At 41.1% G+C, this 23,935-nt stretch overlaps 1 protein-coding gene across 1 annotated transcript; it reads right to left on the bottom strand.

Annotated features, from left to right (window-relative positions):
• Nucleotides 1-1,048: 1,048 nt before the first annotated feature.
• On the bottom strand, nucleotides 1,049-20,820 carry mylk3 (myosin light chain kinase 3). The gene is made up of 13 exons (XM_071926146.2): nucleotides 20,227-20,820; nucleotides 18,399-18,489; nucleotides 17,105-17,381; nucleotides 14,101-14,519; nucleotides 13,038-13,143; nucleotides 10,263-10,356; nucleotides 8,946-9,055; nucleotides 8,697-8,838; nucleotides 8,075-8,145; nucleotides 5,231-5,359; nucleotides 3,771-3,923; nucleotides 1,519-1,654; nucleotides 1,049-1,399 (listed from the first exon to the last, which is right to left on the bottom strand). Exons 1-13 carry the CDS (start codon nucleotides 20,818-20,820, stop codon nucleotides 1,322-1,324), a joined length of 2,400 nt encoding a protein of 799 aa, XP_071782247.1. The 3' UTR covers nucleotides 1,049-1,321.
• Between the last annotated feature and the right edge of the window lie 3,115 nt (nucleotides 20,821-23,935).

The raw sequence follows: 23,935 nt of genomic DNA, 5'->3' as shown, positions 1-23,935 counted from the left end.
AATAGTCTAGCACTCCACCACATTCAGGCTGTGTGACATGCAGGTTGACAAAGTGTCCTATCTAAAGCCTTCACAGAAGGCAGTATTGGCGGCTGGTTTTCCAGACGCAGTTGGCCCAATCTGAGAGGAATTACTGTCCCGCTTTACCTTTCTTTGGGCTGTTATTGTTCCTGGCTGACATGGAACACAGTCAGTCCCTTCATTTCTTCCAGTTTCCTGTCTTGGTTCTTTTTGTAATTTATTTTCTCCTTGACAAGGCTTTTTGTGTCCAGAAAACATCCCACCACTTTCAAAGCAACGTCATCTGTGACTCTATGACTGCACACATTACATTGAAACCAATGGCTTTGCCTGTGAATAATACGCTATTTAGTCAATATCAAAGAACAGATCCAAAAAACATTCAATCTTACATCACTAAGATTTAAGTCATGTTTCAATAAATATTACTATCACGCAGTGCCTTATACCTTCATACTATGACTTCAGTGACTGTATTTGCATGCAGCCTAATGATCTGTTAATGGGAGTAATTTCATTACTACAAATGAACTGAGCTCATATAGCCACTTCACCTGACTGGCTCCAATCCAGTTGAAACAAAGTATTTTCCTTGTGCAGATAAACTGGTAATTGAATGAATCAAGGCTATTTGTAAGTAAGGTTGTGATGATCAGGGTTCCCACACTCCTGGAAAACCTGGAAAAATCATGGAATTTCAAAATTATGTTTTCCAGGCCTGGATAAGTTATGGAAAATCATAGAAGGGAGAAAAGTTTTGGAAAAGTCATGAACTTTTATTTGTGAATTTAATTGTTTTCTTGAATACCGTCAAATGTGACAACTACCTGTCTGGCTCTGAAACAGTCTGTACATGTTGGGGGAAAATATTGGTGGTTGCTGACTGTTAAAATAATAAAATCCTTGATTTTAAAGTGAAAAATAAACCAATGCCAAAGGGAAGGCATGGAAAAGTTTCATCAGTGAAAAGTTGTGGGAACCCTGGTTGTTGCACTTAACTCCATTGAAGTTGCATCCTAAAGCACATTGAGCACTGAAGCCTCTGTGCATTGTACAGTATGAACAGGGACTCCCAGCACAACAGACACTGTTAGCTATCACACACACACTAGATGGCACTTAACTGTAGGCACACAGTGACAGAGCAACGCGCCTCAGTAACGTCCAGCAGCTCTACTTCCACCTTCCAACCTTGTGAATGTTTTATCCTAGTGAACACACCCCAGTGGAATGGGCAAGTGCAGAAAGGCCAGAGGCTAGTCCTCTTATGAAAATGTATTAATCCATCGTTCTGTAGATGCTACACAGTGTTGTTGATGGATCGATTTTTCCGAAATCTCTGCAGTCTGTTGGCAGCGGCAACCACGTAGAAATGTTTCTGCAAGGGGAAGAAAATGATTTCTCAGTTTAGTTTGTTATTGTGTGTTTCTGTGTGTGTGTGTGTGTGTGTGTGTGTGTGTGTCTGTGTGTGAGTGTGAGTGTGTGTGTGCGCCCCACCTTCCACTGGCGGTGGGCAGCTAGGTAGCGCTGTAGTTTGACCTGGGACTTAAGCTTGACCCGGTGCAGTTTGGCTTTCTCCTCCAGGTTATTCAACCAGCTGTGTTTCATGCAGCCAGAGGCACTCAGCCGACCACTGCAACACACACACACACACACACAATGATGGCCGTGTTGGAGTACACAGTGGAGAGCCCTAAGTTTGCCAATACACCTCTGCTCTTCAGGGATCCGAATTGCTGCTCATATCTGATTTTTTGGACTGTTCATATCTATTCCAGGATGTATTGTCCAAAAGATGTGTGCAGAGTAACAGTAACACGTTACATCACATCTGTTTTTGCTGTTGTAAATAGTCTTTCCTCTTCTGGCATAGTTTCTGACTCAAAGTTACAATTATCAAGTGATTATTAAAGAGGCTCAGCCTCAACCCTAAAGATCCAAAAAAATACATACCAATTGCAATCGTTCATTTCTCTCCAAAGCACTATAAGCCTGTCTTTAGACCTCAGTACAGCACTGAAACAGCTCTAATCAAAGTAAAAACCTGCTACTTGCCATGCAGCAGGGATCTGTGTTAGTCCTCGTTCTTGAATTAAAGTCACACTGAAATGAATAATGACTTTTGCTATTTTAGCTCATTCTACCATACCATACACCTATCTGACAGGAAATACACCACATTAAGGATGCAAGATGCTCTCAAAATGCCATTTCCTTGTGACTTTAAGTGCAGCCTTTGATACTGTTGATCATATTATCCATAATTACTGCAATCTCTTCCACTCTTATGCAATGAACGCACAACTTTACATAGAAATAAAACGTAGTGATACAACTCAGCTAAATAAACTTGAATCGTGTATTTTAGAAATTAAATGAAGGATGAGAAACAGCTTGCTGCTGCTCAGTGCAGATAGAACTGAAATGCTCATTTTAGACCCCATTATCAGACTTCTCTTTTTAATTTTAATGCCTGTACAGTTACCACAAATAATTCTGTCAAAAATATTAGTGTTCAGACTTCTCAGTCACACAAAGACAATCTATCCAAAACAGCATATTTTAACCTTAGAAAGACCTTGAAGATTTGTCATTTCCTGTCCTTTACCAACCTTGAAAAACTGATACACGCTTTTGTCTCCTCCAGAATTGATTGCCACAGTGCATTACTATCCAGCTGCTCCAACCTCACACTTTCAAATACCCAAATTATTCAAAACTGAGCAGCTGGAGTACTCATGCAAACCACAAAACACCACCACATTACCCTGGTCTTGATCTCCCCGGTGTTCTGGCTCACTGTCAATGCATTGATTAAGTCCTACTTTAAACTTGCAAGGCATGACATGGCTTTGCATCTCAATTTTCTGGAGGATTAAATCCTCCTTACAAGGCCACCCATACTCTCTGCTTACAGGATGTGGGACTGCTTGTCATTCCATATACTTGAAAGAAAACCGCTGGAGTAGAGCCTTCTCCTATAGCGCCCCCTACCTCTGGAAATGAGACACTGGCTCAGTAATTAAAGCAGTACCATACCCATACCATAGCCATTTACTCAGCCCAACTTAACTCTCAGCTGCAGTGTGTCATTGTCTTACTTTTCCTGCAGACTGCTCTGGTATTGTTTGTGTTGTACTTGTTCTGTCACTTCTTTTTGATTATCCTTGTTTTCTTTCATTTTTGAGTCCCTTGTTTTCCCATCTCAGCTACAAGGTTTGATGGCTGACTGCTGTCTGAGGGTGGGGTTTTTTTCCAAGTAGATTTCTCAGACTGTGACCAGTAATACCACTACTACCTACTAATAATAATCATTCATATATATCGGCAAACAGTAGGGATGTAATGATACACTCAGCAAATGGTTCAGTTCGATACATAATGTTTGGTTCACAGTTCAATATTATCACAATATTTGGAGCACAATCTAAATGAAGACAATTTTGACTGAAAAAATCCAGAAATAAACGTTTCTGAGGGAAAACCACAATAAAACCATAAAAAAAACATGGTGAAAAATGGTGACTCAAGGTTTCTGTAATTTAAAAGTTTTTAAGACATTTTAAAGGCCAGTTCAAATAAGATTTAAGACCAATTTTCATCCCTAAATAAGGCTGAAGAGACAAAAAAAAAGCAAGTATACATCTGCTCTTCAGAAAACTAGTACAAAGAGAAACAATCAAATTTTTGCATCAGCAAATTTCATGTTACAAACTTTCGAAATCAGTTAAAAAGAAACAAAGTCATACCATTTGGTTGGGATGAGCAGTCTGGAGATGAAGTCCTTTGCCTCGTTGGAAACATTTTCAAAGGCATCGCTGTCAAAGTCCCAGTTGGCATGGAGGATGTTGTTCATGGTCTCTGCATCATTATCCCCGAGGAAGGGAGACAGGCCGCTCAGTCTGAAAACAAGCACAACATATTAGACATTAGGTTTTCTCTGTGTGTGTGCGATTCCTTATTGTGAACGTCAGCAGTTTATAAGCATCTCTCTACCTTAAGTATCTTAAGTATCCTTTGTGTGACCACGTTTTCCTGAATCTGAGTTGCAGCACATACAGTAGATTGAGGTCAGTGGATACAAAAGGAGCAGCGCTGCATTCCACAGAAATTGAAGCAAAACCCGCCGGCATGCTGCGCGACTCTAAATGGAGGATGCTAATGAAGTAAGCACTGCAGAGCCAAGTGGGACATTGCCAGCCAGGTATTCATACTAGCCGGCCTGGCAGGCAGTATGACGTAGGCCATACACACACACACACACACACACACACACAGACACTCATTCTGGACGAGCCCTACATTTCCCCCAACAGCTGTCAGATTATTAGAGTTAATTGAATCAGTTAGTGAGGAAAGCCAGGTCACTGTCATTCACCACGTATGCCGTGGATGCAGCTGAGGCCACAACTGAACCGTTGGTTTTAGTGGGGGGGCAGTATGGAGCAGTGCAGGCAACAATTCTATTCTTGTGTATGTGGAAATTGGGGCAGTATCTCACCAAGAGGGGGCAGATAGAAAGACCGGACGATCATGGAAACAGGTCTTGTAGAGAATAAACTAATAAATTACGTCCAACTGATTTGTGGTTTTATCTGAAGAATAAAACTTGCTACCTTTGCACCGCATTTTAAGTCCATTTCATAGGAACTACTTTCAGGTGGAAAAACTTCCTCAGCTGAGAGGCTTGAAATGAGGTGGGATGTGACCACAGAGGTTAAGAAGTGCTGTCTAAGGCGAGACATCTGGTATAAACAAAAGACCGTGGTGAGAGTTTTGGGTGAACATTAGCATTTGGAGAGGTATTTTTTATTTTTTTTATTTTCAGAATCCAAATTTGTTCCAATGACATAGCTATGCTGCTGTGGTGTTTTGCTTACTTCCTTATTCCAGTGTTTGCATTTTCTCATAATGTCATAGACACATTTGTCCAGTGAGGGTTTTCTGAATGCATGCATTAATTCAAAAATGTTCAAATGTAGTTGGATAGGAAGTGCTTTTCATTCACAAAATGCAGTTTTTTTTAATGCTTTACTAGGCGAGGCCTTGCCTTTGTTGATGCACACATCTCCATGGATTACATTACTACACTGTTTAGAGCAGGGATATAAGTAACATGATAACTGTTTCTCTGATAATAGGGTCCTCACAAGTAGAGTTATACAAGTCTGTGTGTGTGTGTGTGTGTGTGTGTGTGTGTGACACTCACAGCATGTACGTAATCACACCTACGCTCCACATGTCGGTAGGGAACGAGACAAAGTCGTAGTTGACAACCTCTGGGGCGAGGAACTCTGGAGTCCCGAAATTCACCTTCAGCTTCTCGCGTGGCCGGTACCTTGGAGACGCGACACACACACACACACACCAGATGATTATTAAAATTTAAAAGAAAAAATAATCCTGAATTGCACTGGTACCCAATGAAGTGAAGCTAAATGGGACTAATATGTTGTTTCTTCTTAGTTCCTGTCATTCTGGGTACCTGGTACCACTCACCGCAAAATATCCCCAAGTAATATGATTTCCTTGTGTCCTATATCCAGGTTAATGTTTGAGAATGACTACTACTGAGCTTCTACAGAGGTGTTAATGCTAAAAGGGCAAAATGTTCTGGAAAAATTGTATCCATTTAAATGGTTTGTGCTCTGAGGAACCACGTAGATCCAACAGTTAAAATAGAAGTTAATCTATAGTCTTGGGGGAGAAATGTCAATGTTCACTTTCTTTAAATTTGACCAATTTCATGCCAAAAAAATTCCTAAAATCCATTGAAACTCAGGATAATAAGAATAAGAATTATAGCAGCAGTGTCGGGGCCGGGCATTTTGGGGAGGAAGATGAAGAAGAAGAAGAAGAGGAGAAAGAAGAAGAAGAGGAGGAGGAAGAAGAAGAGGAGGATGAATGAGAAATACATGAGGGTCCATCAGGAGAACTGCCTGGACCATAATTATCATTAAAACATCTTTGAAATCATGTGTCTCTAATCCACACAGCACAATGCCTGAGTAAGCATAAGCATGTTTATTCTGCTTCACCCGGGGCTCAAACTCATAACCTTCGCCACCAATGGCAAGTTGTGATCAAGTCGAGCTACCTAAGAAGTGGGAAAATTAGAGGTGGCTTCACACAACCACCAGGGTGCTTGATAACAGCTGTCCATGCATTTACAGGCAGATTTCAAACTAGTGTCAAATATTCAGTATTCAAGACAAAATTCAGAGAATTTGCGTACTTCATCTAGACAACATAGAGATGTCTGTAAGTTATTTTAACAAAGATTGATTGCTCCATAAGCCAAAAACTGATGTTTAAAGACGCTCTATTTCCATTGACTGCAATAGTTTACATGAGGGCAGAATTCAAAATACTGTCAAAAATTCAGTTTTTGAGATAAAATTCTGAAATTTTACACACTTCATCTACCATGACAGCAAAATTTTGTAATTTACTTTCATGAACTTTGGAGATTTATTTAGCGAGAATTTGCAGTAGCTGTTTACAGTACCGTTTACAGTAAAACATTGTGATGCACTGTGGGCTCAATTTTTGATAATTCAAAAATCTGGCTGGATCGTTTGTGGAGGACAGTCTGGAGATGCAGTGTAACAAGTTTGGTGTCAATTGAGCAAAAAATGTGGGAGGAGATAGGTTTAATTAGTTTTACAGTTTTTGAGAAAAACAGAGTGATGGACTTCATAATTCCTGCCAGCTCGAAGCATCTGAACATTTCTGCTCACTTGGGCCTACATTTTGGTGAAACTTGCAAAGCCGTAGCACGTACGACTGATTTGTTATGAATTTTCAAAGTTTTAAACTTTAGACGGTTGCTGTAGCGCCACCATCAGGACTATTGGCCCCCAATTCCAGTTGAGGAAGTTTGGCATGGGACTGGACCTATGTGCAAAGTTTGGTTTATTTTCATGCATGGGAAGTTAGATTTCCTCGGAAGAAGAAGAAGAAGATGAAGAATAATAATAACATTGGCAAATACAAGAGGGACCGGCAGCAGAGCTGCCCGGCCCCTAATAATAAGAATAAGAATCATACATATTCATGCATACTGATCAAAATGTCTCATTGAAATCAATTGAGACAATAAATGTGTATGTAACAAACTGCATCATGTTTATCGTATTGGAGGTGGATGACACCGACTGGCCAATATTGAATTTTTAATAAAAGGTCAGTATCGGCAAACCCTCAAAAATAGTTAAAGGTAAAGGTTGCTGTCAGCATGGTGTCAATGTGTCGCTCTAGCTGCTCCACAGAGCGCTTTTATTTTGACAGAGAGCAGCAGAGGGGAAAAGCGTCTGGACCAGACTCATCAATATGCAGAAGTATAGCTTTGGTATTTTTTTACACTGTGCACCAATGTGAAAGAAAAAGCTGAGCTGAAACAAACTGCAGCCAGACACTAATATAGTAGGTTACCAACACTGCTTTTTGGAGTTTGTCTGTCAAAAGAACATCACAACCTATGTGGCATGTCATTCATTTAATACACCAAAAAACAACCAATGACAACTTTATTTCTCATTATTTCAATGCACTTTAAGAGGATGAATGCATTCGTCAGCCATCAAGGATTACATCTTGATGATGTTTGAGCTTGGAAGCTTCCATTGGATGAAAACGCCAACGCAACACCAGTGCAATACAGTGTCAACACAACACAATGCCAACGCAACTCTACCACAATGCCAGCGCAACACGGCAGTGGAGCAGCTTTCATTGATTCCAAAGGAAGCGTTCCCTCCATGGCCGCTGGCTGTAATGGAGCTTGCCAGCTTGGGGTAATGCCACATCTCTATGATGAAAACTGGAGGAAATCGGCACTGGTTTAACATTCACAATGACTAGTTTCAAGAATGTTTTCCTTTCTTGTGAGCTTTCCAATGCCAATAAATTCGAAGCACAGCTTAGGCAAAGAAGGCCACGCTCACCGAGAAGCCCTTGAGCAAAGAAAGGCTGCAGCAACTCAACAACAGCAACTCTATAAATCTGGCTTTGTTTTCTTATCTGAGACTGTGGTATAAGCATTGGAACTTACTTGCGGGCAAGGCCAAAGTCTATGATCTTGATCTGGTTTCCTGTAGAGCTCACACACAGGATGTTCTCTGGCTGAGATGGAAGCAAGTGGAAACAACAGGATATTAAAGACATGGTAAAAAAAAAAAAAAAAAAAAGGTAAAGTAATCTTCACTGAGCATGGCATTCACATGACTGAGGTTAGGGCTACTTAAGGGGCTGGAGCCACATTCAGATGGGTTTAGAATTGCAATGTAACAGGGGTAATAAATATTAGCTGAACCCTTGAGAGGAGTCTCTCTGCATGGGACTAGAATTATCTGCTAAAAAACACAGGGGCTGGAATTTATACTGGGGTCAAAAGGGAATCACTGACATGGTTGCTCCGGGTTAAGCGTAATGTATAGCTCAACTAATAATTACAATTACCCTGGAGAAACTAACCCTGTGCGAATGGGGCTTAAGAATACAATATAAAATAGATAACATAAAGGACATGAAAACAGCCCTTAGTGCTGGGGCTTCAAGGTCTGACTTCAATATTAGATCTGTATTGCTTGTGGTTCAAACTGTGCAAATCTGTTCACTGAAATCATACATTGATATAATTTCCTTGAGATGAAGAACGTCGTTATCGGCGTTACCTTGAGGTCTAGGTGGAGGATGTACTGCTGGTGAAGGTACTGAACCCCCTCACAGATCTGTCTGGTGAAGATGATGGCATCGAGCTCGGTCAGCTGGTAGCTTTCATCCACGATGCGGTCAAACAACTCGCCGCCCTCCACGCTGTCCGATTCACAGGAAACAATGACAAGAAACCACTAAAACTCACAACAAGAGCAATATAATGGGAAAGGAATCTGTTGTACAACTGTTGCTGTCAGGAAACTTACTATTCCATGATTAATGTTAGGTTTGTCCGTGACTCAAAGGCATCATAGAGCTGAATCAGGTTCACATGGTTGAGTTGGTTCATAACCCCAATTTCATTCTTCACTTCATCCTTTGTTAAGGGAAATCCAGAGAGAAGGAGAGAGGGGGCAATTATATTAGTGCAAATGACCTTTCATTTTTGATATTTGGATCTTTTATGATAGGCAAGAATGGTGACTAGAGGATTGTTTATTGCCTCTAATCATAACTCTACCCTCAACCCTTTTTACTCCACATCATGCAGGTACTGAAAAATCTGAATGGCGCTAATCTGAAATGTCAGAACTCTTCAACATTTATTTCTACTACTCTTGATTAAATAAGCCAAGGCTGAAATCAGAGGCAGAAATACACGATAGAGTGAAATTGTCATTACTGGCCGAGGCAAGGTCAAATGCAGCGTTATATAAAAGTGTTTACTTGAAGAAGATTAAGATTTGTAATGCAAGCCAAATGTCGAAGGCCTGGGATGAGGAATGAGTTCTAGATGTAGACTGAAGAGTAAGATGAGAATGCGTTCTTTCAAACAGCAGGAAGATGTGTGTATCTGCGGTCACACAGAAATAGAGAGAGAGAGAGAGTATGTGTGTGTGTGTGTGTGTGTGTGTGTGTATGCAAACACCACAGCTAGGATGTTGCTCACCAGTGACTCATAAATCACTTTCACAGGAACATGGAGCTTGTTTGGCTTGGGTGACAAGGTGACGGGAAGGAGGTAGACTTCAACTGATATGGGGTTTTGAAGGCCAGTACCAATGCTGATATTTTGGGATTGAAGCTGCTGATATTTAATCTTTAAATTCGACCATTTTCATGCCAAAAAAAACAAAAAAAAAAAAAATGTATTCAGTGTTTCCCTGAGAATGTTTTTCTTGTCAGGGAGGAGAATCATATGAAATAACATTTAGACCATCATGAGACACTAAAACTCTCCATTGAAAATAAATCAGAATTATGCTACTATTACTCCTATTACTACTACTACTACTAATAATAATAATAAATATTCATGCATACTTGTATGGAATCTGATCAACATCTCTCATTAGAATCAATTCAGGTTAAGGCCTTTCCATAGACAACCAATCTAATATTGATCAGTTCTACAATAAATATGTAATCAATCAAAGTGCAACATATCAGAGGTGGATGACACAGACTGGACCGGATCCCATCTTTGATAAAAGGGCAACATCAGACCCACATAGCGGTCTAACCCTAGAAGAAGGTATGTAGGTAAGGGGAAGGCAGTGTATTTCCTGCTGTTGTTCACTCACCCGTTCCTTCATTCCTCTGACTTTAATGATCTTGGCGGCGAGGGTCAGACCTGAGGAAAGCTCAGCACACTTATGGACCTGACCGAACCGGCCCCTGTACAAACACAGAGATAATGTTCAAGTATGAGGTTGATACAGTATATTACTTATTAGTTAGCTGTATGTAGACCAGGGGTTCTCAAATCATGTCATGGACCCCCACATAGACACTCTTTAGGGCCACAGACCTCCATATTGTTGATTTAGTATTGAATTACAAAACTTTCTGCACTGTACATGGAGAGACAATAGTGAGAGTGAAACGTATGATTATAATAATCATTCTTTACATGCTCGAGGATCATTTCTAGAAAATGTAATTATGGTGGAATTTAACTACTCTTCATTTTGCTGGGTACCCCATGGAAACTCCTCAAGGACCCCATGGAACTTGTGAACTGTCTACACTGTAAGTGGAGAGAGATAACAGTGGTGAGAGTGAAACCGATTACAACAGAACAGTCACTGGAGTCAAGTGAATTGAATTAAAGTTCAAATTAAATTATTCCTTATTTTGCTGGGGACACTCTGGAACCCATCAAGGACCCCGGGCTTCCTCCAGACCTCAGTTTGAGAACCACTGTATTAGACAAGTCTTACGTCTGTGAATTGGACAAGTTGACAAGTGGATTGGACTCTGTGTGTATCAGGGTTCAAAAGCATTTTCAGACAGAGGCAGAAAGTTACCATACAAACACATCGGTGTCTCCTCTGAAATGGCATTGACCATGTTGAAAAGAAGAGGGGGGCATGCAAATGGAGCCCTCTCAACGCCTGCCCAAAATAACCTGAGGAGCAGCCAGAGTTTATTTGTAGCCTGACAGGGCTTAGACATGTCTGTGTTACCAGCTGTTCAGTTATACAAATATTTGTTGGAGGCTGATTGGTTGAGTTAAACCTTGATGGGCGGAGCCAGAGAAAATTAGATACCTGGCAAATTTGAATGGCAAAGAACAAACTTTGGTCAAAATATAACTAAAAAATACAAATGGATTTGTAGCAAGAGTGCTAGGCTTCATAATATTAGCTTCCACCTCTCTTACCCCTGGACTTTTTCACTGCTTCAGTCTAACAACCAGAAAAACTATGGTACTTTAGATCCGCCCACTGAGGTTAAACTCCAACCAATGAGATTGTTTCTGCCTCCAGAGCAGCTCTGCGTCTGTAGAACTAAAACTCCAATCAGTGTTCAGCCCTAGCTCGTACATGCTATCTCTCTGCCCACACTAGCTATCACCGCTCTGATTATATGTGAATGCCATACTGAGTTACCATTGGGGAGTGCAGGGCTAGCTAGCTGCTCTTGTTATTATCTGGAGGTCTGTGGTCGCAGCGCAGAGATGACTGAGCAGGTGCCAAGCTGACAATATATTGAAGCCATAGTTGCGATATAAATAGACCGTGGGCGACCCCAGTTAATGTGTTGTGTTTGGGCTTAACCATAGAGGACCAGAGGGGATTGAAGATATATGAAACCTCTGTGATTGTCACACTAGGGTTAGACTGATATATTGGTTTGTCTAAATTGGACCAATGTTGTCCTTTTAGTAAAATTGGATATAGGCCAGTCATGTTGTCCACCGATATGATGGATATGATGCAGTTTGATTGATTACTGTAGAGTTGATCAGTACTACACTGGTTGTCTATGGGAAGCCCTCAACCTGAATTGATTCTAATATGACATTTTGATTGGATTGTATGCGCTTGAGAGGAGCACCTCAATAAGAGCCAGGCTCTGTGTGTTTGTTGGCTCATTGGTTTGTTTGTTTGTTTGTGTGTTAACACTTTTTGCAATACACAGTGCCTAGGGGAATTATAGTATGTGTTCTTTAGGTCATGCAAAGCCCTACGAGTCGAAGAGTTTCACTCACTCCAATCATGCATACGCACCCCAGAGGCTTTTCCACCCTGACAAGAATAAAATTCTGGGGGAAATACTGAATGCTCTTTTTTTTTGTTGCATTTTTTGGCTTGAAAATTGTTGAATATAAAGATACTGAATATTGGTCCAAATTATCGCCAATCAGCAGCGTCAGTCCAAAACTATCAGTATCAGTATGATCGGCTTTCAAAAACCCATATCAGTCAAACCCTACTTCACACCAAGATTGGGGCAGTATGTCTAGGAACTGAACTAGATTTTGTGATTTAGACAGTAACAAGTATCTGGAAAAGCATAACCAGGATGCCTGAGTTATTGTGTGCAATGCATTTTATTATGATGCACATTGCACAGACACCAGCGGGACTGAAACAAGCATGGAAATTTATGGGATGTACATCATAATAATGCAAGATGACATCTGGCTGAATGTTTCCAAGTGTCCTATCCAAAAGTTTCCATTCAGCACTGCCTCTGAGTTGAGTTTACATATTCAGTGTTTTTATCCCCAGAAGCTCATCAACATCAGGATTCATAGTAGACAAAGAAGCAAATGTCCCCTGTCTCCCTATGCTCTCCAATAAAACCTTTTTTGGCAAGTATTTGACCAGTGACCTTTCAGCACAAAGCTTTCTTTGTCTGTTTGTGTTGAACTGGAAAGAGGAGTGTGAGGCTAATTTTGCTCTTTTTATACAATTGATTTGCTCAAATAGTCAGCATCTCCTTGGGTGTGTACACTTTTTCCATCACTCTGATTGACCGTTATGTTTCAAATAACACTATGAGCCTTGACAGGATCATATTCTTTTTCATTTGGACAGCACCAGCCAAACAGAAAAGGATGGACTTACCCTCCCAGAACCTCATTGGGCTTGACGCTGTAATAGGAACCCATGGGAACCTGCTTGGCGCTGACAATGCGGTGTTCAAAGGGCGCCGGTGCAGGTGGACAGTCATCTACAGGAGAGGAGGACAAGGTAACAGGGATTGATTGTTGGTGTGTGTGTGTGTGTGTGTGTGTGTGTGTGTCTAAGGCATATGCTTGCACAAAGCCCCAAAAGAACTATGGAAAGACTAGTTTAGTTCTTGACTATCCATTAGTCCAAAAAACTAATTTGGAACTGAGAAAAATTAGTGAGTGAAATTATTTTTAATTATATATATTCAACACTACAGAGCTAAAGCATACAAATTAACTCCAAAATAAATTTTCCACCACACTGTTCAAATTTTTCTTATATTGAATTTAAGTACCATTCAGAGGTGAGGGGCCATTCAACATGGTACATATTACTTCTAGCTTCAATTAATTTGTGCTCGTGTTTGAGGTTCTGTAGTTGTAAGAAAGTTTTGCACACTTGAAATAAAAAAATCAGCCTTTGCAATTCCAGTTGAAATAGAAAAAAGTTTCTAAACTTCCATGTTAAGGTTTGTATCAGTCTGATTAATGGTTACATGTAAGCATTCTTCACAAAGCTTCAGTGCTTCATTTTCAGAGCTACGAATCCTTCCTTTCAGAGCTAACCCACGGAAAAGCCTTGGCACAGTTGGCCTAGCCATGTAGATGGAGGCAAGGCCCATCGTTCCTACAGCTACATTGGCCAAGAGCAAATGGCCCTGTCCCCGGGCCCCACTAGTTTATGGGACATCATGTACAAGCTGACACAACTGAAGTTACAACTGTTACAACCCTAACCCTAGAGAAGCTCACAGCAATCCCAGGATTCGTAGCTCTGAAAATTAATCTTATGACCACAGAACCTCAAACCTCCAAACACGAATACAAATTAATTCCCGCAAAGATTCAAAATTGAGCTTCACGCTTTCAAAACTAACTAGCTAGTTTGAACTTTTGAAAACGTAGCTTCAAGCTTTCAGATGGTTCTCTCTCTGTGGTGGGTGTGCCAAGCTTACCTATGACTGCAAACTGGGACGCCGAGGCAGCATCATGTCTGCTACCTGAGGGGACTGGTGTCGGGGTGGTGGGTTTTTCTCTGTCCTTTTCTTCCTCCGGTGGTGGCTGAAGGTCCGGCTGTACAGAACACTGCTGTCCTGAATCCTCTCGCATAGTCTGGAGATTAACAACCTCAGTCTCTGGCTCTGTGTCCGCCGGGCCGGCAGCCACGTTGTAGTTCTGACTCAGTTCTGGCTCTGTTACTGGAGATAAAGCCTTCTGGTCGTTGGCAGGTAGCAGGGAGATGGCCTCATGGTTGACCTCTGGCTTGGGTTCCTCAGTACTGGTGGTTGTCATGGGTAATGAGGCAGGTTTAGGAGCCCCCATTTCCATGGTGACAGCCTCAGCAACCATTTCAGCAGCCATCTCGGGACTGCTACTAGAACACAGCGTGATCACCAGGGTTAAATCTTTGGGGAATTAATTGCACAAATGTCCTCCACAAATGCACTGGCTAACACAGTATGGGTTAAAGTGGGAAGGTTATTTTCTGAATGTCATTCAGTAGAGATTCCTGATTGCTTTGCTGAAAGTGAATTAGCTTTTCAGTGTCTGTAAAGTGTCTGCAAACTGGTTATGCTTTTGTTTTCAATAACTGTCACAGATTAGTTATCAACATTGAAACTGCTGTAACCTGCTTACTCCCCAACACTGGGGATGAATGTTACAGTGAAGCAAAGCAAACCCATCTAAAACATGGGTAACAGCAGAAACATATGTCCAAAATGCAGCATTTACACTTGTAATATAGTGCATTATGAATAAAAATACATGCAAGTGCCTCAGGAAATGAATATTTTTTCATTGAAGATAATGAAAATGTGATTCCATGTGACAGAGCTCTGTATGTTGAGGAGATTGCCCTAACTAAATTGTTGACCTGCTAGAGAAGTGCTCTCCATTCTTGTCAGCTTTTTGAAATAAATGGAGTCCAGCTGGTTGTAGTGGTTTGGATGTAAACGTTCCCACTGGCTTCCTGTCAAAGCAGCAATTATAGATGGCAGAACAATTAGAAGAGTGCATGTGGGAGGGGAGGTGGGGGATGAGGGTACATTAGGAACAGTGGATGACAAAAAAGCTAATGTTTTGCTTGGTTCTCTTTGCAAAAGATTTGTCAAATGCAAGGCTATTAAGTATCAGTATCTAAAACAGTACTAACTGCTCTAAATCTAATAGAACAATAGCTTGAGCCTTTCATAGCTTTTTCATAGCTTTTGCACCTGTAATTAATTACATTTACTGTCAGAAACACAGTAATCAAATTACAGATAGGCTACTTTTGAAAAAAAAAAAAGAAGCCAGATTCTAATGCCACACTTTGGGTAAAACATCTCAATTTCACTTAAAAAAGTATTGTTTTTGATTCAAACTCATTTGTGATGATTTGGCCAGCGCACAGGGAGTGACAAAAACTGGAAATTGTACCCTGACACCCTACATGAATTCCAGGTATTGATTGGTATTGATGTCCCTTACACCCTACAGGAATTCTGGGTAGTCAAGACCTCAAAATTCAAACTCAAACTCATACTGCCATTGTGTGTGCCAAAATTGCATAGTGCAGCTTCAAGTTTTGATTTGTCATGTCTCTGTGTGGATGAAATTTCCCACCAGTGACTGTGTTCGGCACCAGAATTTAAATTGGGCAAATAGGACAAATCTACAGCATTTCAGTTAGTGGGAATGGGAACAGGACTTCTCTATTGCTTTGTGAATTGGGATTTGTTACATAAAAATCTTGCCTAGTGCAGCTGTAAATTGTGAGTCAGTACTCTGATGATCTCTGTGTTCTCATAATGACTCTCCTGTACTCTCCAGTCCTTGGTAGTAAGAGTTCACTGGTAATCCTAAAGAGGGTTTTGATATTACTACGAAGGTTAGTACATGAATTCCCTGTCGAGAGTGAGTGATTAATGCACTGTGTCACATTTGAGATATTGTTGGTGTATTGTATCTGTGGGAAGAAACTAAATAAGTTGTGTTGTTGTTGAGCAAGACAGCTGACAGCTGGTTGTCAGCAGCACTGTCTGTCACTATTCAGTTAATCCCTCTGTTGGGGAATGGTTGGGCTGCTGACTATTTATCTACATTGTGTGGCTGGAAGATAATATAAGAAACCAGAGTAAACACACATGACTGACTTTGGACATCTGTCAGGAATGTAATAAAGGGTAAACCCACCTAAACTCAGTTTACAAAGTTTTATATTTGCAGAATAGAATTTACCACCTTTTTTAGTCTGATATAAATCCTTATAAGATAACTTCACAGTATCCATGATGGTAAGTAGTATCGAACTGGTGTGAAATGAGGATATGGTCTTTGAAGGGACAAAGGCATAACTAATGCATTTCAGAAAATGTAACTGATTTTTGTTTCAACTGGTAGTTGTTTGACTTATGATAATCGTTGACTGGAGGTCAGTTTACAGTCCGTGTTATGTACCACTGCATCACTTACATTTATATCAATCAGTAATAAGAGAGAAAAGTGTTTTCCGAATTTAACTGTATCAAAACATTATCAGTGTCAGAGTTGGCTACTTCAGCATGTGAAGCTATTTACATGGATTTCCTTTGAATAGCATTTCCAAAAGCAATTGGAAATCTAATATCATATTTGAATCCAGACACAGCCAGGAATCACTATCATTATCGCTCACATAAATTACATTCTCACAGTCTTTCCGTCTCAGCCAGTTCTGCTGACTGATACTACTGCTGCCATTTTGCACATCCTGTTAATGCTGGAATCCAGACTTTTGACACATTTTTCATTTATTTATTTCTACATAATATGCACGAGTGTTGGATTTTTCTATAACCCCCATTTGATCTATTCTTATGCATATCCTATTCTTCTTTTCTGAATTCTGAATACTATTACTATTTGCTGCTACCATGGCCCAATTTCTGCACAGGGAACACACATTTTTAATCAAATTTAATCTTGTCATAAGCATACCTCTGTATCATAGGGGCTGTGGTTTTAGCTGCTGTGTCCTCCTGAGGCTCTGGCATGAAGGTCTGGACTCTGGTGGGCTCTCGGCTCTTCAGGGTGACCTCCTTGGGCCTGCGAGAGCCTTTGGTGGACCCATCTCTGGTCAACCGAGGAGCAGCCTCTCCCTGCTGGGCTGAGGAGGGACTCTGTGATGGACAGGAGTCAGGAGACTCAGAGGGAGGAGCTGGAGATGGAGCTTCATGATCTTCCAGCTTCACCTCCTCAGGAATCTGTTTGGTGTCTGCAGAGGAGGAGGAGATTGATGAGAGTCCCATTCACATTTTCACAGCATGCATACATGTACTATTCTCTGTTGATTTTATACTGTATCTGTAGATTTTCAAGGCAAAGCCATTCATTTGTTTTACTACATGTAATTACAGTAGCTTAAAACCAGTTTAACTGCATTTTGCAGTGGCTTGGTGGTAGTTCAACAAAATTCAAATTTGGATAGTGTTTTTAGTAGTTGGCATTCTGAAGCATAGTTAGCTACTGCAACTACACTACTGCAACTACTACCAACTATTTTTGTCTATAAAAGAAAATAATGGAATTGTTTTCATCCTTTAATTTCTATTTTTAGTGTTAGTTTTTAACAACATTGTTTTTGGTAAAATGTTGGTTCCTGTGTCTTATGATTCTCACACATACAAAGAACAAGAAACATGAACATCGTGTTTGAAGATCTGAAAGAAGTTAAATTCCTATGACTGTTTCATTGTAAAACAACAGTTTTGCCACTCTACAGGTACAAAGGTGACACTGTTAAGGTACAAAGGGCTTGTCACTGGAGCAGTACCCTTAAAGGCCCAGTTTGTACAATTTTAAAGGTACATTTTTGCACCAGGGCACTGAGGTACGCCTTTCTCACTAGAGGTACATAATTGGCCACTTTGGATGTACAGTCAGTAATAGTTTTACTGTCTCATAGCACAAAATAACCATAATCAATGATCATCTGTAGGGTATGATAGGGTTCTTGATCAATACCAATGGCTCAACAATTGCTTGGCCAGGTGCTGAGATTTCTGCCTTTCAAAGCTCACTTTCCGGCCTTTACTCTTTTTTTGGAACAAAAACTTCCTGTCTCTGTTGGATCTCTGCTCTAATTAGCTTGCTTACTCATCTTTGTTTTAAGGTGTCACAAGCCAAAAAGGTTGAGAACCATTGCCTTAGAGAGTATTGCCCCACTGACAAGCCATTGTACCTTTAAAGGTACAATTCAGTACTGTTTTTTCTGAGAGTGAGAGTGCCTCACCTTTTGCCGGTTCAGATCCCTCTTCTTCCACCTGTGTACCCTGATGGCGGACTTGTGGTTTTGGACTCTCATCTTCTGTATGATCTTTTTTCTAAGAAGAAAACCGCATGATTCATAATCAGCCATGTTGCAATGACATGTCTTCTGTTCGACCAAGGAAACCCTCTACCTTGGCATAAACCTGAATGCAAACCTATTGGCCAGTCAGCCAATTGTTTTCAATCCAGAATTCCCATTTGCTGTGGATGTCACAAAGCCTATCCAAAAGAGATGCAGATTATCTGTGGGCTGTGGCATATCTCTCGATGGGAACTAACAACAAACGAGGATTCATTCACATTTGCTGAGAGGCTACTTGTGGCGCAGCTGGTTCCATCGCTTAAAGGAGGTTTAAAAAAGTATGGACAGAATCGAACATTTCAAACAGTGATGGGCATATGTCCCCAGTGGCCCCACGTTTGACTAAAACAGCAATCTGCATCTACAGAGTTATTAAAGGTGTGTGATTACAGTGTGAGTGTTTGTGGAGACGCATGTGTATGTTGGTGGCTGGGTGGGCATTGGTAGGCTGCCACACTGTTTTTCTGACCAACCGAACATAATAATTTACTGTATGAACATACTGTATGCCATGTGTTGTCAAATATTTGTAATGATGAAATTGTTGACTTGTCATCAGGTATTCATATCATATCTGCCTAAGTTTCAATATGCGGTTGTCTCATGCTGAAAAAAAGCCCTGACAGGTCTGTTTCATCCTCAACTTTAATCCACTGTGGAAGCAGTCGATATCCGTATCTTGGCAAACACACTGCAGCAATGCACAGCTTGCATTGTTTCCAAACAGCTAGCCAAACAACCACACAGGTTAGCTCTACTGATTTTTGCTGTAAGGGGGTCAAATGACATTTGCTGGACAGGAGCCCAACTTCAAATCACACGTGCTCATTAGGCTGGTGAGGTTGTGCTCCATGGTGGAAATAGCATTGACCCTATATGGTGACGACAGAGGAGGAAACAATTAAGCAGGAATCTGAAACAATCACACACATGTCAATCCACTTACACTTGCCCACTAATTAGGACTGAGGTCTGTCACACATTTAATGAAAGCATTTCTATGGCGGCATAGGAAAGTTATTTTAATGCAGACGATGCTTTCAGTAACCAATCTGGCCTTTCTCTTAATAGGGAGTTTTCCGTTAATAATGGCATATCTATTGTTCTTTGAGTATACTGGTGATGATAATGGTCAACACTAAATTGTTTTTAGAAGAGTAGCCGTAACTATCTACAGAAGACATGAAACAATTGTCATTGTCATTGTTGAATAGCTCTGGAGCTGGACCCAGCTGTCTGCCAGACACAGGAAATATTGGGACTTCAATAAAGGTCACACAGCAATGGCATCACGTGCCATCATCCCAGGCAGAGCTGTGAAAAAATCCTCTCAGTGAACCAACAGAGCAGCACTGTTGTTGGAATGGAATAACATTTTCCAAGTGGTTGCATCACCTGTATCAAAGTCTGGCTGAGTGAGCTGCACATACACTTCAGGGTTAGGGTTATTTTAGGCTTGTTCTATTGAGAAAGTCATAAAAGTTATATTTGAAGCGCCGACATGCTAATAACACATAATTGTAAACAGGGAGCATGTATTAACGTATTAATGTTTAAACAAACAAGACAAAAGTTAAACAAAATGAAATCTCTCAGCAAGTTTTCCCAACCTGGAGATTTTTCATGGTTTATGGGATACAGGCCAACTTATATGGGAAGATCTTTTAGAGATCAGAGACTTTGTTATGAAGCCCAGGAATGGACTGACCTGCTCCAGAGGAGTGCTGCTGCCAAGCAGGCCTTTGATCCTCCAGGGCACCACTCCTTTCAGAATAAACTCCACTACTTTGGAGCTGCGAAACACTTCGCCCACGTAGCCCAGCACCCTGTCCAGGGCTGACACCGAGCCCTCTATCCCCTCCAGCCTCTCCCTCTGCCTCTTCCCTTCCTGCTGCAGGTTCTTCAGCAGAGCTACCATCTCCCCGTACAGGCCCTTAACCTCTGACAGCAAGGCTGGCTCCCCACCTCCTGCACAAGGGGAGGCAGTCCTTGAACCATCCCCAGTCTGGAGCTCTCCCTCCCTTTCATGGCTCCTTCGTATCTGGGCCAAGTCCTTCTCCAAGGAGCCCAGGCCCTGGCAGACTACCTCCAGCCTGCGGAGCACCTCGGCCTGGCCAGAGGCGATCTGCTCCACCCTGCCCTCCAGCTGCATCAGCTTGATCTCCACACCTCCCAGAGTGGTCAGGAGTCCAGTGGTGGAAGGGGATTTCTTCACAGCTCCAGAGGCGGCTCCTGCATTGTCCAGCTTGCCCCCCTCATACATTTTGGCAATGCAGTTGGCCAAAGTGACCCGTTTGTTCATAGCTGTTTCAGGGTCAAAGCTGCAGTCCTTGGTTGGTAGGAGAGTGGAGGTAGAGAGGGAGTAGTAGCTGTGATAGTCCACCTTGGTTTGTTCTTCATAAGCTCTATTTTGGTTGAAGCCCTTCAAGCTCTGTCTACCTTGGTACCTCTCCCCCACAGCAGTCCCACCCCTCTCTCTCTCTCTCTCTCTCTCTCTCTCTCTCTCTCTCTCTCTCTGTCTCTCTCTCTCTCTCTCTCTCTCTCTCTCTGTCTCTCTCTCTCTCTCTCAGTATATCCCTGTCGTCTATATATGCCAGAGACACAACACCCCTAAATAAACACCTCCTCCTCACTATCTTATCTCTCCACTTGTTTGTACCCCCCCCCCCTTCCCCCCCCTCTCTTTCTTATGTACCAAGCCAAAAGTCACAGCCAAGATTCCAGTGGTGGCTTGACGTCACCAAAACATTTAAATTCATCTCAGAAGGTCTGACTGTTGACTGGTGGGCATGCTAGGAATTACCTTTCTGGCAGAGGCACAACTCTTTGCCAAGACAAGGAGAAATTATGTTTGTTGGGACTTTAGAACAAAGCATCGCTGTTCCCTGCCAGCCGCCATCAGTTTGCTACAGCACAGGGAATTGAAGTTGATGATACAAGATAATGAATAGATTGTTTTTGTTGAAGAAGCATTATTAAATTGTAGAAAGATACATTTGCAAGTATTTCTGGCCATCTCTATAAACATACACACACACACACTCAGACACACAGCTGCTCCAGTAGACCCACAATGCTGCACTGCATGGCCATGAGGAACGTGACTTGACATTGGAAGAGAGTGTCCTTTAAAAATAAACTGCTGCCGACAGCACAGCAAATGATGAACAGCCTGAGCAGTGAAGCAGGAACATAGCTGGTTGACCCGTTGCTCCCATGCTTGCTGTTTATTGGGGTCGGAATGTTTTCCTTGGAAAAACTCAACCAGTGATAGCAATTCCTGACATTTTACACTGCCGTCTTGTGTCAGTCAGTGTTTATTGTTTACCTAATGTTATGTAACCATCCGGTTCTGCATTGAATGACCTAGTCCGATTTTTAGGAGAATCCTCAATACGTTTTTACTGTCCAACAAAAGGAATCAAGCACTCATCCAATTATCCAATCATCACACTCCAACTACGTGCCTCTCTGCCTCAGTTCACTCATCTTTCACATAGAGCACTCATCTCCCTCATATCTCCTTCATGCTGGACTACTGACTGGGAAAATAACCCAGCCAACCATCAATATGAGCGGGTCAGCCCAAGTAAGTCGACCTACAAAACAGTCCTGGTCAAGATCAAGGTTGAGACCAGGAAATAACTCTGCTCAGAGTTAAAGTTCACCACTTGTTACAGGCGGCGCCTCTTTGGCTTGTTTTTCTAGCACACAAGTGTGACGAAAAAGGCTCTCTAAACAATAGACTGTACACTGTGCCGCTTTACAAGTCGAGACATTGCACCCGTGACAACAGAGATGCTAATGATACCTAATAACATTACATTTTGCTCAAACACTGGTACAACACCAACTGCTGAACATTCTCAGATATATTCCTCTACAACACAACTAGTACTACTTATACTTTTATTTTACTACTTATACTTTTAAAGGTATTCTCCCATAAAACATGTACTACTACTATTGTAATGTATACTAAAGGTATATTACACTCAAATACTAGTACTACTTCAACTGCTTAACACTTTTAAACTAGGCCTATATTATGCTCATACACTATGATTACTCTTTTTTATACTTTTATTAATCAGATCCACGATGCCTCCAGAAGGACCAATAGGTTCTGGTGTCCCTGAACCACCCACCCACACCCACCATTGATCAAAACTGTGTTCATCTACTACACCCTCTACCTGGTCTGGCTTAAACCTAGTTCACAACATTACACCCAATAATTTTTAACCTCGCTATTGACCTCAACAACTGCTTGCTAACAGGAAGGCTGACCCCCCTGGCTTGAAACGGTCTGCCTGACCTCCACAAACCTGTTGTACTTGTCTATAATATCTGTCTTAGTGCCAGTTGTGCTTTCTGAACTGCTTCTTTTAGGGATCACTTTTCATTGTAGTCGCTAGAGTAGGTGCTACACTTCTTACTTGTGTCTTTACACTCTGTTAGCATCAACTCCAGTCTTACTTTTGCACATTAAAATTCCTATTAGGCTAGATAGCGGTAACTTAAGGATTCCTTTTCCATATAGTGCTACACTGCTAAGACTTCAAGGGACTCCTAGCTATAATTAACTTCTCTGCCTTAATTATAGGTATCTCATCAATGGCCACAACAGTTGGGGAATCAGCCCAAACACCACAATTTGAGCTTGCCTGCTAACACTGACCTCACTATGTTCTCTAACCCTCTTATCACTTTCTGTCTGAACCCCTGAATCTGCTCTTTGTCTAAATTTTTGACAGATTTCTGTGATGGAACTGCCTCTTCATGAATATAGAATCTTTTGTATGACAGTTTTCCCTTTACAGTACAGATTATTTTTGATTTGTGTGATTTTTCTTACATCCTAGCTCATATCATCTATATATGACAAAAATTGAGCAAAAAAGTAACAGTAAGATAAAATGCATGATTTACTTGTCTAAAACCATATTTTACTCAGCTTCTCTGTTGTCATCCAGGTCAGCAGATTTGTCTGCAACTGTAAAACTGCTGTGCTGTCATCATTTTATTAATTAATAAAAAAATATTATTAAATTATTAAATTACAGTCTTCTCATCAAGAATTCTGTTGAATTTTACATTGAACATTTGAATAATCTAATGAAGAACAAACTTTTTTCAACATTTCAATGTCACAAAATTTATAAAAACACATTTTTGACCAATGCACAAAAGTTCCATATGGTATAATCTGTCAACTGAATATGATAGCCCAAAAGTATTAAGCTTTTTAAGAAGTAAAATAAAATAGTGTATTTAGTGGTAGTACAATAGCATGCAGGTTCATTGATCTTGCCACTGATTACTTAAAACCAGCCCTAGTAGCCATTCTTCTTACTTTCTAAATGAATGGCAGATTTCCCATAGAGGCCGTTTATGGCAAATCCCAAGTTAAAGAT

Source organism: Centroberyx gerrardi, chromosome 1, assembly GCF_048128805.1.
Source record: "Centroberyx gerrardi isolate f3 chromosome 1, fCenGer3.hap1.cur.20231027, whole genome shotgun sequence".
NCBI lineage: Eukaryota > Metazoa > Chordata > Actinopteri > Beryciformes > Berycidae > Centroberyx > Centroberyx gerrardi.
Note: the sequence above shows the minus strand (reverse complement) of the source record. Positions and strands in the feature narration are given on the sequence as shown.